Source organism: Dicentrarchus labrax, unplaced genomic scaffold, assembly GCF_905237075.1.
Source record: "Dicentrarchus labrax unplaced genomic scaffold, dlabrax2021, whole genome shotgun sequence".
Taxonomy (NCBI): Eukaryota; Metazoa; Chordata; class Actinopteri; family Moronidae; genus Dicentrarchus; species Dicentrarchus labrax.
The window spans coordinates 17,254,490-17,272,116 of record NW_026136710.1 but is presented as its reverse complement, the minus strand read 5'-3'; the positions used below and the strand labels follow the sequence as shown (position 1 = coordinate 17,272,116).

At 39.9% G+C, this 17,627-nt stretch overlaps 1 protein-coding gene across 1 annotated transcript in view; it reads right to left on the bottom strand.

Annotated features, from left to right (window-relative positions):
• The window catches only part of musk (muscle, skeletal, receptor tyrosine kinase), a 31,235-nt gene continuing 13,608 nt past the window's right edge, over nucleotides 1-17,627 (bottom strand). Inside the window, exons 9-17 of the mRNA XM_051413385.1 lie at nucleotides 16,995-17,258; nucleotides 16,706-16,899; nucleotides 14,187-14,210; nucleotides 14,017-14,105; nucleotides 9,922-10,096; nucleotides 9,316-9,502; nucleotides 9,044-9,235; nucleotides 6,557-6,705; nucleotides 1-2,057 (exon numbers count right to left, since the gene is read on the bottom strand). Coding sequence (XP_051269345.1) covers nucleotides 1,357-2,057; nucleotides 6,557-6,705; nucleotides 9,044-9,235; nucleotides 9,316-9,502; nucleotides 9,922-10,096; nucleotides 14,017-14,105; nucleotides 14,187-14,210; nucleotides 16,706-16,899; nucleotides 16,995-17,258 — 1,975 coding nt within the window. The 3' untranslated portion in view covers nucleotides 1-1,356. The remainder of the gene's footprint in view (nucleotides 2,058-6,556; nucleotides 6,706-9,043; nucleotides 9,236-9,315; nucleotides 9,503-9,921; nucleotides 10,097-14,016; nucleotides 14,106-14,186; nucleotides 14,211-16,705; nucleotides 16,900-16,994; nucleotides 17,259-17,627) is intronic.

Here is a 17,627-nt window from a genome sequence, read left to right as displayed (position 1 = left end):
TCAAATACAAATGTTTTTAATTATTATGTTTAATTGCAAGTGATACAAAGAAATATCATACTGAAAGGTCCAGAGTGTAGGATTTAGAGGCATCTAGCAGTGTAGTTGTTGCCTATACCCTAGCTTGACCCTCCCATTACAAGTGGGTAAGAGAAACTTTGGTGTTTGCAAAACTCAAGCCAGAGTTCAAGTGCAAAATCTTCATCATTATGTTACGTAACAAATGACAAAAACATAATGTCACACCATATTTAGGAAGAAATAAAACATCTCATTCATCTGAAAGGCGAGTCTCATTTGATATTAACCTCTTAATTAGATCAAACAAAACAAAAACTGCTTTGAGTAATCCACATGACAAAGAAGAGATGATTGTAATACTGTACTGAAATTGTGTAATAATATGACCCTAATTCAATTTAACACAGTTGAAATGAGACCAGAGCAAAGTTTGATCTGTAAGAGAGAGATCTTTGTCAGAACCAGTTAAACATCGACTCTTTCAGAATGAGGATATTTTTCAACATTGGGTACATTTTGTCCATTCTTCACTTGCTAAATAGTCTATTTAAGGTACGGGAATGAATTTAGTTAATGAATTTCTGCAAAATGATCATTTGAGAGAGTTGTAATAAATAATAAAGTGAGAGATTTATGGGCGATGACGCAAGTTGGAAAACCAATTTTTACCAATGCTGCTTTATTTTACTCATATCAAACTGTGTGTCAAACACTGTCAAAAAGTAAAATTAGCACACAAAAAAACAACAAAAATCAACAACATGATGAAAAAGAGAAAAAGTTAAACGAGAATGCCCAAAAATGGAATAGCAACTTCTATAAAAACAATCGACAGCAGTGGTTTAAAGTGATTGTGTGCCGCTGTGGAATTTGCTAGAGGTGACAATAACAAGACAGGTTTATATGTCAGAATTAGGTTTTAACTGTCATGTCCCATTCTCTTTCTATCACTAATGTTTAGTAGTCAGACCATTTGTAACAGCTTGTGCATCTGTATCTAAAATGGTTAGAGGGTATCTGCAGGGTTTGGGGCTTCAGGTAGGGGGATCAAGTTAAGGTAAGAGTCTGTTCATACATGCATTTAACATTTTTAATAAATAAAGCTGACCGTTCTGATGGATATGTGCTGGTAAATACATCAGGTCTGAAAACTCTATTTTTCCTTCAAAACAATTCCTGAACTGAAAAAAGCAAACTGAGCAAAACTAAAACATTACAGTTGCTTATGATAAAAATGTTTTTTGTATGTATTCTTTGGCTCATTTAAAGTGTGTTTTCAGGCACCAAATCACTAAATAAGTCTGATGTTTTTAATTTGTCAGAGGTTTCCCCCAATTAGCAGTCAGCCTCAGTGTCAGCATTGATGCTTAGTGTGTTCTGATGCATACGCTCCAGTATCCGATGTATACTACTGAAGCTGGGCCTATCTGATGGGTGTGTGCTCCAACAAAGCCTCATCAGATTATACAGCTCCAGAGGACAGTTCTCGGGACAGGAGAGGATGTGGCCATCCCTCACATAGTAAATAACCTCCTCATGACCCATACCGTAGTACGGCTGCATCCCATGGGAGAAAATCTCCCACAGCACTACGCCATAGGCCCACACGTCAGATTCAGTGGTGTAGCGGTTATAGAAAATAGACTCAGGGGGCATCCAGCGAATGGGTATGGCATCATTCTCATTGGCTTTGTAGTAATCAGCTGAGTAGATGTTTCTGGAGAGGCCGAAATCGGCAATCTTCACAACCATTTCCTCCCCGACCAGGCAGTTCCGGGTTGCAAGGTCACGATGGACGAACTTGCGCTCTGAGAGGTAGGCCATTCCTGCAGCGATCTGCTTGGAAATTGACAACTGCTCAGCACAGGAGAGAAGTCCCGCCTCCAGCTCAGAGGAAAAACTGCGACCCGACAGGCTGGCGCGGCTGAGGGTGCGCACCGATTGGGTTGGAGAACGGCGACGCAGGAACTCATTGAGGTCACCGTGGGCCATGTACTCGAACATCAGACACATGGGTTTACCCACTGCACACACACCTGGGGAAGAAAGCATACAGGCGATTTTATTTCATAATCTATGGCATACAGAATTTACAGTAGGCTTGTGGGTTGTGCATTTTCCCACCACAGAGGTTTGAGAGTACCAACACAAATACTCAACCACATTAAACACATTGGTGACATCATTAAACCGCACTAAATCAAGTGTATTTTTCCTTCTAGTGTACATCCTTCAATGAGTTCATTCACTGTAAAAGGTAAATAATATATAAATAGTCAGCCTAGACATAAACACAGACGAAACCATCTGTGATGTGTACATGCACACAAATAAACTCTCACGCATACTGGATGTACAGTCTTACATTAGTAGCCCTGTGATGTAAACATAGTATGTTTCTAAATTATCTGTGCTGTGGGGGAAATACGGGCAATTGGAGAGAATTTCTAAATCTGGCAGTGGTGTGATTGTGGCTGTCAATCTCAGATGTGATTAAAATAACTTAATTTAGCTTCCTGGAAACTCAAGATGTTGATGTGTGTATTTGGCAGCGAGGGCCTTCACTGCCTCTACAACCAAACTTGATCAACATCCTTGCTGTGGAAAAAAGTGTTTTGATATATTATCTAAAAAAATATTTCTTCCATAAAACATGGTGGAAAAACAACCTTTCTTAGCTTCAACTTGAACTGAGAAATCACAAAGGGATGTTTGCATGGTCAAGAAATCAATTTTCTTAGAATTTCAAGAACAGGAAGGACGTTTTTGGGTGTTAGCAGAATATTTTTGCGTGGGCAGAGGTTTGCGCCCTTCCCAATTAATTCTACTTTATTTACTACGTATTTACTTTACCTCTATAAAAGAGTGGCTGTCTGCTTGTTTGTCTATGCATTCCTACACATGCTTTTTGCAATGTGCACTGCTTAGAGGAATTAGAGCACACACTGTTAAGACTGTGCAGAGCCCCAACAGCCCTGCAGAAGTTGTAGATGTGCCATTCATGTAACCTGGCATCCACACAACCAGATTTTGAGTACTTTATGGCTCTGTGGAAAAAATCACGACAAATCACTAGGTTTGCCAACAAGAAAAGAAATACCCCCGCTGGAACCAGACCCTGGTTTCAGTTTCTCTTTCTACAGTCAATTTTAGTTTGAGGCCTTGCAGATCTTGCCTGTGTTCTTTCCAATTCAGACCAATATTGCTGCACTTTATGTGGTTAGTGCACTGAAATGCACTGAGTCATACTGGCCACAATCATAATTTTGATTTAGTGCACTTCACTGCTTCTGTTTCTGTGTGAAATATAAATTGGAACCTCGCTGACCTGCCAGTAGCCCGGTCATTTCAAACTCTCATTTGTTCAAACCCACAGGACAAAATTAAGTTTCCTAAAATACGACATATATACAGGCTGAATTTTGGCAGAAAAGACTGTATAATATGATGCAAAACAGGAGTGTTTGGCTTAAATATTCCACTGTGTAAACATAATAAAGTAAGTTAGCTGATATGCAATATACAGGAAGACATTGTGGAATTCCCAACTTTAAATCTACTTATAGGGTTAAGGAACATTCAGGGTGCCATATTGTAGTACTGGAAACAGGAGGATGCACATCCACTACTTCGGTTCTGGGTGTTTTTTTAAAAGTTTCCCTCCACTCAAAATTCTTATTCCTACAGTTGGAAGTTCAAGCTTCACTGTGCAGAAAATGTATGCGGAGAGTTTGACACTAGAAGGATGTTTTCACATTAATTTGTTGAAAGTGGAAATGTTTCTCTGTGCTCAATGAAAATCTGATTTGTGAAGTCAATCTTTGTATATGCAACTTATACAAGTGTGGTGTAGAGACTTAAAGCCACCAGTGAATTGTGATTGATTTTAATATTCATAGATTCTTGAATTTGTGGGGCAGAAAGAGCCTTTTTAAGGATTTTAATGTGAACTTTATTTATTTACTTAGCATAAAAAACATATCAGACACACATTATTATTTCAGGCAGACTATTTGTATATATGTCTTAATACATATATCCAAAAATATCCTCCACACATGTATTAAGGAACTATTTTGCCATCTAACTGTGACAATGTCCAAGTCAGCACAAGAATGGCTCACACAGAACTTTAGGCGAGAAGAAGAGAGCTTGGAGGTCATGCTCATTTAGTTCATGTCCTGTGGGTCACAGAACGGGACAGCTCCCCAGAGAACAAGCTCCCTGGGGTGTGTGTGTGTATCCGGGGTGTCCAAAAACAGGACTGCAGTTCAACAGTAGCAGCTTCAGCTCAAGGTCAGTAGCTGGATCAAAATGTTTTACTCCATCGCTAAATATACAGAGCACAGAGGCCCCATCCTGCACACGACCATGCAACAACATAATCTCATGCAGTCATATGGCATCTCTAATTTGAACACATGCATGTTATGGATGGTGCATGTATTTTTGCATATGATTTGCGGGGTATTATTAGTCTAGAGGGCAATCAGCGGTTAACTAGATAATTTAATCAACTCAGACTTCAGCATTAGAGTGTCAGCTCTCTACAGGAGACATCTAAAATGAATGTCACTCAAAACTAAACAGAAAACGATACTTTGATACACGTCTGAAAAATCCCAATTTTTTTTCTGCAGTGATGGATGTTGATTTAAAAATATTTCACAACCACTGGAGCCATAAAATGAACCAACCTAATCAAACATTTTCTGCACAGCCAAGGACCAATAGGTCTGTTTACTTACTGACTGTGCCAAGTAGAGTGTGTTGTATCGCTAAATGTCTTCCTGGAATGATATTTGGATGTGAGCTGTTTGTATTAGATTAGATAGGCTGAATTAGTATAGATAAACTTTAATAGAGAACATTTGTTTTACTCAGGCCAACAGAGGCACATTAGTTGTCAGGCAGCATTTGTTTACTGGCAAACAGTCCTATCTGTATCTCCAGCAGTTTATTAGTACTACAATGAAAAAGATCTGAGGAAAATGACTTCATTCAGGAGAATTACAGGATGTGAGGGTCTGAATTTATAAAGAACACTCTTAAAGAAGGAATGTACTAAGAGGGTTGTTGAGTGCAGTTCCCCCTTATTTTCACATGATTAGTTCACTTTGTTTTGTATGTACCACTGAGATAATCAAGTTTTTTACTATTTTCTCTTTGTCCAATTCAAACCTTTGTTAGGTTTGTCTTGGACTGCACTAAAGTATCCCATCACAGTGTGGGCATGTAAAAGGTATAGAAGAGCAGCCATACAGGTGACACAGATGATGGCTTAGTTACTGAATGATACACTAATCCAAAAGGATGGCTTGAAGTAGACTGAAAATTTATAAAACTGGTTTCTAAGCCAGTACTTCTGTTTGGCCCCTGATAAAGAAGAAAGCCAAAATATTGGGCTTTGATTCAGCAAAATGCTGTCTGAGTAAAAAGTCTGTGTGTGGTCCTTTTTCGAAATCACATTTCCCCCCCTAAGTTCTCCCTTAGTTGCCTAACCTTCACCAAAACCATCATGCTGTAGTTGCCAAGGCTGAATATTTTAGGGAAACGAAATAAAGATTTGACAGTGGAAATCTGTGATGAACTGCTCAATTTGCAAAAGTCAAGAAGGAAACCACTCCTCCAACACAGAGCACATAGTTAAAAGAGCATTGTCCTGACCACTGAACTCCTGTAACACTGCCGGACTCACGATAGACAAAAAATCTAAATCAAAAGCTGATGCAGCAGAACCAGAGATACTGTCTTTTGTAGTCCATGCATTCTTCTTCCTTTACAAAACCTGCCCTTACATTACCCACAGTGCCACTCATATATTAACCTTTGGGTCAGAGGTTCAGGTGTGTTAGACTAGTAGCGGAAGAAATCTGAGATACATATTGCAGTGGGTATTTATGGGGTATGACAAAGTGAAAAGAGCAAAAATAGTTGAATTTTTGGTATAATTGATCAAAAATAGAGAATAAAATCACACAGTTTGGAGGGTAAATGTGAGATGTTCATGTTGGACAAAAAAGAAGGAAGTGAGTTTGATGATGTATAGTCAGCGTTTTGCACGGGTAATAATAATAAATAAAATGATTGCAAGGTCATGCAGAATTCACAAGGATTGGTTGAATTTGCGTTAACTGTTTGCAACTTCCCAGAGGGACTGGCTGATGTGGCCTATAGCCTCAAGCAGAAATGAGGAGCAGGCTACAGATGTCTGGTAAGCTCACTTCTTTCTGATTCCGCACCCCCAGACCTTTTCATCTTTTAATTTAGACTCTTCAGTCCCACTTGAGGCAGTTCAGCTCATGTTTGTAGACATGTTTATCTCCTTTTCGGTCTTGTTCCTCCTGTTCTATGCCTGTTGTATAGTTTCTCTTGTTTCTTTCTTTCTGCGATTGCACTTTCCTTATCGCTAAAGCGAATACACCAATCCAGCAATGTAATGTAAGATATGTGAAATCAGCTGTGAGTGGCAGCCTCTTTGGAAATCTGGTTTTGGCCATCTCACTGACACACGCAAACGTACAAACACACTAACCTAGGAGTCGTACGATGTTTGGATGGTCAAACTGAGCCATTAGTGCTGCCTCTCTCTGGAAGTCATTCTGCATGTCAGCAGAGGCTTCCTCCTTCAGCATCTTCACAGCCACCATCGTGAACGACTCCATTGGCAGCAGGCCTGGCGCTCTGCAACAAACAGACATGCATAGAAATATTCAAGAACTTTAAAAGGAGCAGAGATCATTTAAGGATTGCTGATTAAAAGAGATTGCTTCTTCAGTAGCCGCCTTTTTTGTGCATGAAAGCATTCAAAAATATATGATTCACTATATAAATACACAATATTATGAATTTCCGTGTTGTGTTTTTACTTTGTAACTTTGTAATGCATTTACCAGATTTTTGTAACCAGGTGTTTTGAATGTGTCTTTTGAGTCTACTAACAAGAAGCTTAGCAAAACAGTGCATCTGTATTAGTGTAGTGCACTATAAATGTCAGTCACTTGGGGGAAACATGCATTAAACACACAGACATGCACTTCCTGTTTTGGCTCACCAGAGGGGCAAACAAAAGTCACATGTTGTTTCTCAGTGTAGATTTATATATAGCCTGCACACAAAACTACATGCACACACATGTATGGAAACAGTCACCAACACACGTACATTCACACACACGTTGGGAAACTACAGATTGAAGCCCATCTGTGAGGGAAGAAGAAATGTACTCCTGGGGTCTATTTAGGTCTCTGTGCGTGTGTATTTGTGCATGTCTGTCTGTGTTCATATACGCATGAAAATGCGCTACTATGCATGTATATATATATATATGTCATTGCTTATCTGTACTCTTGAGTGCATGAACGTACAGGAAAATGTCAACATTTGCACATGTTGCCTGTTTCTGGTCATACATTGTGTGAATGTGTGTGTGTGTGTGTGTGTGTGTGTGTGTGTGTGCCATTGTACTTCCATTTTACTCAGTAACCCTTCTTACAGGAGGCATTAAATTAGGGTTTTAGGTTGAGGTTTGGCATCTAGTTGTAATAGTCAAGATTATAGATTGACTAAAAACGTACACCAATGGCATTATATGCATAGTCATACAAATGTGTGTGTATAACTGTGTGTGTGTTATGTTCTCAGGGGTGTCCATATACTGCACCATTCCAGTTTTAATTAATGGTAATCCCACCAGATAGCCTGAAGGACATCTCTCAGATCTGAGTGGCTACAAGCAGGTGCTACTGTGAAAATGCCATCAACTACTATAATAAAGTGCTGACTGTACTATTGTGTGTTCTGTACCCTGATTTATCTGTGCTGTGCTCCACAAATTGGAATTAAAACTCTCTGTGCTGTCTGTGCAATATCATGAGCAGAAGGTCAAATTTCTTAATTGCAGTCTACGGCATGACGGACGGACCATAAATGAGTGTGTGTTGTTAGCAGCAGTCTAGTAGCAGCACACTATAGAGCCGAAAGCTGTAGGCCTAAACCCTCTTCACTCCACTTCTGACTGTGGCCATTTAGAAAAACTATAAACACGTTTGGTTTGATTGATGAATGTAGTTCTGTTTGACGCTTACTGTTTAACCTCCTATGTGTGAAAATGTGCAGTTTATTGTTTGTGTCAATTAAAGGCTGCCTACCAGTCGGGGACAACGCAGGGGGTGAGAGGGCTGTGGGACTTGCGTAGGAGGAGATAAAGTCTAATCATACCAAGTCTCATAAGGTTAGAAAAACTTTAATCTCTCCATTTTATCACTTCAGCTGCCCTGCATTCCTGTGTGAAACATTTTGATTAGCTGCAGTTGATTTCAGCCGTGGATGTTTAGGCTGTCAGTGACAGGTAGAAATCCTGTGACTGGAGATCACGTCACCACAAACCATTAGATTTGGAAACGACTCGTGTTTGATGTTAAACACACTTTGGGTAGATTTTGGTGTTGACAAAATTGCTGTTGACTGTATTTTATAATTAAATTCTCATATTGATTATTTGTATAAATGCATCTACTGTATGACCCAGGTCTGGTATTTAGTCTGATCACAGGGATTAGTCTGAGAAATTTGCGTCTTGCTGTGAATGGGGTCAGCGTGGAGGGAAAGTGACACCTGTAGCAGCTCTCCTTGTGACTTTGTGAATGACGCAGCAGTTCTCAGAATGGCCAGTGGCCTTGTTTAGCCACTCTACACCCCCCCTCTCTCTCTGTGAGTCCTGTCTGACCCCTTTCTCTTCCTCTGCCTGAGAAATATCCAGATCATCATGTTAGCCCCTGGCAGGGATTATGATGATAACATGGCCATATTAAATATTAGTCTGAGTAATATAATATTGCAAACAGATATCCCTCTACAGTCTCTCTCGCATTTGGGGTCCAAGGCTGCTTGACCTCTTCTTCTCTCTCTTTATCATCTTCTAACTCTATTCCTTCTTCTCTCCTTTCATTGCCTGATTGGATAGATATACAGTATAGTTTTTTATATAATTTCCCCTTTCCCCTTCATCTCCCCCTCTCACCTGGCTTGGAAAACCCGTCCAAAGGCTCCCTCTCCAATATCTCTAACATATTGGATATTATTTCGGGGATATTCGAGGGCCAGCAGCTTTGAGTTCAGCAGCAGGGGAACCCGCTGGTACATGGGGTTTGGGTGGAGTCGATCCAGCAGGAGCTCCGACGGCAGAGCACTGAGCGTCGGGGTCTCCATCGCTCTGCAGGGAGAGAAACAGGGGTTGAGGGATTGAAAGGTGAAACACACAGTCAAACAAAGACAGTCTTGTCTGTATCTTACCTCTTCCGGTTTCTCCACTGCTTCCTCCGTCTGCGGCAGGCAAGGATGATGATGGTGAGGAAGACTGTGGCTGCGAGAGCTGTCAGGATGATGACGATGACGGACATGGAGTAAGCTGGAGACGATACTGTGGTCGTGGGAGGGAGACGAGGAGTCTGACGAGGGCCTGGTGACTCTGGCTTCATCCCTAACAGACAGTTCAAATCAAGGTGCTGTGCTGCACTAGAACCAAGCATTTATTTCATTTTATTTATTTTTATATTAATACAGTGCGGAGCCCAGCAGGTACCATGGGAAAAACCAAAACCAACTGATTGAAAAATGTATTAGTAATTTGGGGCCTTGAACTACTTAATTTTATTAGGTGTCAGAGTTGCAAAGTCTGACCACAACCCAATTATGTTAGATTGACCATGACTTTCACATTTGATTCTGCGCTGTATTATGCTAAATGCACACAGCAAGAAAAGGTGGTTTAGCTAAAACAACATCCAATACTGCATTACGGCAACATGAAAAACTGATGATGGGACAATGTCCAGAGTAGATGTCAGGACTTGGAAACCACTGAAAATAGAACAAGGGACAGAAGATAGAGGGCAGTACCTGATACCATGCTAGTCTCCCCACACTGCAGCACAGCGCAGTACTCCCAGCGTATGTTGTGATTTGAGGTGTAACACCAGGGCTTTTCGCTGATTCCTCCTGGGTTCCTACAGTAGTTATCTGAATTCTTCAACTCTGGAATCACATCCACAGAGAGGCGGTGCTGGTGGGGAACCTACAGGGCAAGGAGGTGAAAGGAGGAGAAAAACAACGAGGAAAACCATTAATAAGCAGTGTATAACCAGCTGTGAGAGGCACAGGAGAAGTTGAGTGCTCTTAAGAATTGTAGCATTTTGGACAGGAGCTCTTTACTTCATGTCCTGTCAGAAGTTTGAGTAAATGTGGGATCCAGTCTGTGCCTCCAGAAGTGTTTTTGAGTTAAACATTATCTGTTGCTGACCCTATGCTCTGGAGAGGGATGAAGAGGAAACAGACTTGTCTTGAGGGATCAGTAAAGTTTAATCATTTGGATGGACAGAGGTTTTACTTTTCCAAGAAATCTCTGACGAAAAGAAAAAACTAAGACATTATTTTTTTTTTAATTTAATAAATTTCTCAAGTTGTTTACGGACCACGGTAAGGTTACACTTTAATAGCTGCAGAGGGTGTAAAATGTACTATAGTGAGGGACATTAGGGGTTGTACGGTTGGTTCTGCAATAAAGAGTGCCAACTCAAACACTAAACATCTGGTGTCTTCATGTGTCATGAGCTTTAGTCATCAAAAGAGCAATGGTCCAAACTATCCCGAGAGATGTGAAGTTATGAGCTGAAATGGCTGGGTCCAACACATGAGCTGCTGTAGCTGAATGCGTGAGGCAAACTGCTCACACGGTGGATTTCCCACTGGTGCCAAAACAGTGCCAAAACAACAAGTGCTCAGACCAAAACGACAACATGGGTAATTTGTCATTGCCTTCCAAAATAATCCTCTGAGCATTTCCTGATCCAGCACACCTGTCTGCAGGATGACATAATTTTTCGATGTTGCCGCAGTGGTTCACAATTCAAAAACTACTTGGTTAACTAAAACCACTTTAAGTTAAGAAAAGACTGTGGTCGTAGTCAAAAGAAAAGAAAAAAAAACATTGTCACACCACTCGCTTACGAGGCGAGCTGTCATTACTCTAATGACCACAAGAGGTCACTTCACAGTAGCGTTGTGTATTGGCAAGAATCTGCTATACAATGTGCATCACAATACAACATAATGGGTTATATTATGGTTACTGTGAGACAGTATATTGCGATATTTTTTTGTCTAGTTTTAGGAAAACTCTCATAGTATAAAAACACACCACATGAATAATAATGAGTTGTTGTTTTCTAAAAAAGTGTAGTTTAGAATAGTGGGATCTGCATTTTTATTTATCACAGTCCCTGTAACATCTAATAGCATACTACTGTTTACATTTACAACACTGCTATCTAGTGGTTGGGGATTTAAACACAAAAATGGATACAGTGTTTTTGACAATTGAAAACAGAATTTGGCGATACAGTATGTTTCGATATTTCCCTACTTCTCAGGGAAAACAAAAATGACAGATGATTTTCTTTCTACGAACACTTCATAGCCCTTTTTATGACAAAAACAGAAGTTTTTAGTTTTTTTACTGAAATTAAAAAAATATAAGACTAAAAAATAATTAAAAAAGGACAAATTGATGTAATAACCTGCTTGACATTAACCAATATATATCATAGTAGGTGTGATAATAAATTAATAATAAATAATATCTTAACAGTGACTCAAATGGCATATGTTGCAAATATAACATTTCACGTTGACTAATAACTGGTGGTCACTTCTTTTATTATATTTTATGGACTTATTATGACATACAGCAGCTTTCCTACTGACTAATCAGACATATGTTTAATTCATTAATTATTATTCTTAACAGTCTCGGTGCATAAAGGCTGAATCAGAATTTGGCTGTAGTATCTCTCCATGACTCAGCACAAAATATGACACTACTCACACTGTGCACACAACATGTACAGTACATGTACATGTAACTCTACGGCATACATATGTGTTGAGTATGTGCTGGACATAAATGTGATTTTACTATGGAGAGTGACATGTGGGACATTAGAGTTGTGTGCTTTTTTCCTACAGGACTCATGCATGCAGAATGTTTTATATGCACTATAAAATACATTTGCTTAAAAACATCTGCTCTATAATGCAGAGGAGGTAAATGATGACTTTGGACCGAGCCATCGCTGAATGTTCTTGTGTTATAGATTTCAGAAAAACGACACTGACTGTGCAAAATATTAGGAACTACTGCGATTCTAATGGGCCAGGTAGGCAAGTGAAAGCTACACTCCACTTTCAATGTTAAACCTTCCATCAGTAATTATACAGAGTTTTCTCAGTCAGGAATGATTGATGTAAGAGAGAGCTCTTCAATTGAGCAGCTTTAAGTTGGTGGGATTCATTTCAAAGTTGTTCCTTCAGTTTCTTGGTACATTTCCAAACACAGGTTGCAGACACAGAGATTCACACACGTTTATGTTTTCTCTACCTTCAGCTTCATTTTGCACAAATAGATTATGTCTCATATTTTCAGACAAACATGCTCAGTCACAGATTAGTGGATGTTAACTCTTTTAACAATACCTCCAAACCCTAATTTGAAATAAATTAAGATATAACATGTAGCAAGTAGAATATTAATTTATCAAGTTTTTTATAATATGCTGACTAGTGCAAGTGAACAAAGTGGGAATTTGACATTTGGGAATTATTATAAGGCTTCTTTAAAATGTTGCTATGTTGAACTTTTAACTATTAATCAGTATTCGTGAAACACATATTCCCCAAATAGAAGGTTGATTTTAACCATCTAAATGAGGTCTACCTCATTTAGCTGAGTTCAGAATGAAAATGATGCAATCAGCTTCTCATTGCCCTCTAAGAAAACTGTTCCAGCAGATTACTTACAAAAGGAAATGAAAGCTTAGATGCTGGCCAGGAACTTAAGAATCATCAAAATAATCCCACAGCATTTAGCAGCCCTTTAACTTGTGTTTGGCGAGGACATCATATCACAAAATTACAGTCTCTCCCTGGAAGCAGCACATGCTACATTTTCCCTACCTGTAACTTCAGTGTAGGCCAGTGCCTCGCAGATTTCTTTTTTACAAAAGAAAGGAAATGGCACCCTGAGCCACCCAACCTATAGGGCTACTAATATCAAGTTAAATAACATAGGGCCATTCTCAATATAATATATAATGTGTTTGTGTGTGTGTGTGTGTGTGTGTGTGTGTGTGTGTGTGTGTGTGTGTGTGTGTGTGTGTGTGTGTGTGTGTTAGTGATGGAGTCTGTGCAGCATATGCGTGTGAAAGCTAATTGCTTCCAGAGGCAGGATGTGACATGATGAGCCCCTCCCTCTCTGCTGACCTGGCACACACACACACACACACACACACACACACACACACACACACACACACACACACACACACATACACACACACACACTGCTCAGGGGAGTAGTAACAGTTCACCCTAGCAGACCCTCTCACTGAGCAAAGCCATAAAAACATAAAGACGCTTTTGGGTCACAGGGAACGTGTGTTAGTGTGAGCCTGTGTGTGTGTGTTCTTGTGTTTGCACTTGTTAGCACTTTTGTGTATTTTTCTGTTTCTGGTTAGAGGTCAGGAACATTTGATATTAAACTGAACATCCACACACAATAATATCAGTTACACTTCGGTCATTTACTGGTGTAAATCTGCAGGAAACTTAGACACTTGGGTTTATGAATACAGGAATTAGTTGTGCTGGACCTAGAAATGTTGTCAACACTGTTCAGCCCTATATTCTTTTTCATACCTTTTTTTTTGGTGACTGGGACTCACAAGTCAGTATAAAGCCATTAACATGCAAAATTTCTCAAAAGACATATTTTGTTCCACTGCATGAGGACGTTCCCATAAGGAGATACTGCAATTATTAAACAAACCCTATTAACATGTAGTTATTTTGTATCTGCACTCCATATTTTAATTGTATTTATATTGTCCAGTGATGTGACATTGTGTGAACACACACACACATACACACAATCCACAATACCTGCTGACTCCATGACTGACACGGTATCCCAGACCTCGTCACATTTATGCTGCCTTGGTAGAAACGGCCTCTGTCATTGTAACATATTGCTGTTGATACCAAATAGAGTGTGAGATTAGATGACTGGACACAAATAGATTTATGCTGCATTTAAATGCTTTCACACTTACTTGTAATTTGATCTCTCTTTATGTCTGAAATGTAGAAAAGAACTGATTAAAATATGCTTAAATAGTCAGAGGAAGTACAGCTATTAAGTAATCTGAATACAAATATATGTCATGGAGAAAACAATATAGCACTGGAAGTCTATTCAGTATAGTTATGATGATATTACACAGCAAACATACACCTATGACTAGAGACTTCCGTCCAGCAAACACATGATTCACACACCTGCAGCTGTATATGTTGGCTCAGCTAGTTAGACCATCTTAATGACCTCATCAGTATCAGTATCATAATAATTTTTCATATGTAGGATCACTACATCAAGGCAATCATAGTTTTGTCGCTAACTAATATATCTGCATATATTTCAGGATGTTGTGCATCCCTTCAAACAAACAGAATGAGTGTAAACATAACTGTTCCGATAATATAGCTTGTCCAAAAAAAAGGTCTCGTGGCTCAATTTGCCCCGTGTATGGGGTAAGTTGAGCATAGGAGCGGGGTAAGTTGAGCCGCTTAACATTAACAGCTGTGTTTTTGGAATATACATTGTTTTTGGATACACTTATTGAGTGTATTTTGGCTGTAGCCACCGGCTCAACTTACCCCTGGCCAAATGGCTCAACTTACCCCAGAGCTACCATTCTGACTTTATTAGTCCCCACAGCTAAAATGGTGCACTTTTATGCTAAGTTTATGACCTCATGTTGTAGCTCATAGATACCACAATTGATGTAGCCTATAAAACAAAATTATCTATTTTGGTCTAAACACAATTCGCATGAAACTTATGATAGACTAAATTCACTTTCAAGAGTGAAAAATGATTTTTTGGAAATAAATATCAAACCACTTTACCCATGTGGTTCTTACATTCACAGACTCCATGAAATGATGCCTTCCTCCTAAATGTATGGTCACATGATCAATGTTTTTTTACCATTTCCTAGCAACAAGGGGTGGCTCAACGTACCCCACTCTCCCCTATGCTTGCTTATCATAGGAAGTAATAAGAAATGACTCTTTACATTAAGGTAGTAGCCTAGTGAGAACATGGTGTTGGGGGAATCACTTTTTTTTCTCTTTTTCATCAAACCGCAGTTTTTGCAAGTTCCCGCAAATTTTTGCAAGTTCATCGCATAAAATTGCATAAATAGCCTGCATATTCCATCGCATTTTTTAAGAAAACGTGCCACATAATCAAGGATTTTTGCCCGCAACAATCACAAAAAAACTCCTTTCTGCAGTATTGAATTAACTAATCGTAGATTTAACAGATACCAGAAAGATTCATTTGTTGGTTGCAACACTGTATACTGTAAGAAGCAGTGGCGGACTGGCCCGCTCCGTGTTTGCCGATGGTCGGGACCAAAGGCTCGGTTCGGGTCGCGCTTGATTTTAATAATTTTAATAAACAATCCGCCGTGCGGCTCATTGGGGTATCTGCAACGTTGGGCACGAACACACCCCCTCCTCTCTTTTTCTGAGGTGTTGGTCTGTCAGCACTGCAGGCACACACACAAGGTGCGCCCCCTCCTCCCTCACCTGTAGTTCTACATGCTTGAAAAATGGAGTGAAATCGACAGCCCAAGAGGAAAGGTGGAGCAGAGAGGGAGAGGCTTAAAAAGCTAAAAGCACTGGCCACAGATTCAGCGAAGTGTTATAAAATAACTGACATGTTTGTCAGTAAGGGAGCAGGTGAGACATTAAACACTAGTGGTGACAACAATCGCACAACCATAGCCTATCCAGCACCACTAGCTTAATGAGGAGGTTAGTTCCACTTTGTGGAAGCTGATGGGGCTAAAAATGACTTAATAAAACAAATGTTTTTAAGTTGTAACAAAGGATATTGCAAATTTCTTTCTGTGAGTGTAAGTTTCCTTGTTTACTGTAACAGAGAATAAACCTACACATCTGCAGTGCGCCACTTGTCTCACAGTGGTCAAATTTAGAACTAGTCTGGTACCTGTTACATTAAAAATAGGATTGGTCTCAAGTTTAGGTGGATGATGGTGTAACCTATTTTATTTCATCTACTACTACACTTTTAATGTGCAGCCTGCACATTTAAAGTGTAGTAGTTAATGAAATAGAATAGAAATTATGTGATTTGAGTACAGGTTATTGCAGCACACAACAGAAACATTTATTCTGTAGGGAAAAGAAACAGAAAAAGCTGTGTGTGGGCGCATGTTATTTTACACTCTTAAATCCGTAGGCGCCCAACCTAACTCACTCTTGGTGTTTTGTATTAATCGGGTGGTGGTGGCCTGGGATGGTATCAAATTCCCACCTGAATTATTGTCCCAGTCTGTCCCTGGTAAGAAGTATACAAACTCACGCATATAAACCATTTGCCAACTAACTCCTAGGAGGAGTCCATGAAAGTTTGACAAACCAGCATGAAAATAGCAGGACCTGTGCGTGGGAGATAGAAGAAACTTTACATTTTGTGGTATAGTCTGCTTGTTTTATGAAACACCACTCAAAACTGTCTCAATTAGGGATATCCTACCTACAAAAGGGACATGTGTGCAAGCATCAGGGTCTGTGCGAAGACTTGGTAAGGCCTGACAGTTGGGCAGCAGTGAAGTGGGAGTGTGGGACCCAGTGACAGAGCTGAAGAGGCCAGGCTGGACTAAACTGCTGCCCTCTAGTACCAACCACTCCTTATGGCAGTACAGCTCCTTCACTGCCAGGCAGTGTTCCCTGTTTTGTAAAGGAAAGAAATAGATGATGATGCTCACATTCATTCATATACATTACGAAGTGAAAAAGTGAAACAAAGAGACACATTTAGTTACCTGCAGACAGGTTTGGGTGCCGGTCCTAACCCTGATGGGTTGCAGGCAGGGAAGGAGGAGTGGCACAGCAATGAGCGGACTGCGGGGCTACACAGCATACTGAGTCCTTCCAGCTCCGTCCACCAACTCTGAACCAGGTACTCCTGCATGTCCTCTGGGTCCGAGAGGGAGGAGTTAAAGAAAACCAGCAAATCGTCTTGCAGGATGGAGCGGCACACGTCTCCACGATATGCACTGCAGTAGCCTGCAATGCCCTTGTAAAGCCTGTGGAAAGAAGACACGCATATGCATCCATACACATACAACTATAAGATTTGAATGCCTGAAAGGGAGTTCAAAATGTGCATGTATCTTTAATTCTTTACATTTTGTATTAGTTTCTGCTATATATTGTCAGGCTACAGCAGTAGCTTTATGAAGTGTCCCATATGGCTTATATTGGGGTTGATGGCTGTTTTCTGAGGTGTTGAAGGTGTGAAGACATTTAGTAAGGAAAAACACTACTAGTCTTGTCTGGCAATACTTTTTCTTATTTATCTGTGTGGAGAATAAGCAGGTATGACAGTCTTTTTATAAGTGACACAGGTTCTTCCATCCATTACCTAAAACCCCTTATCCATTGCAGTTACAATG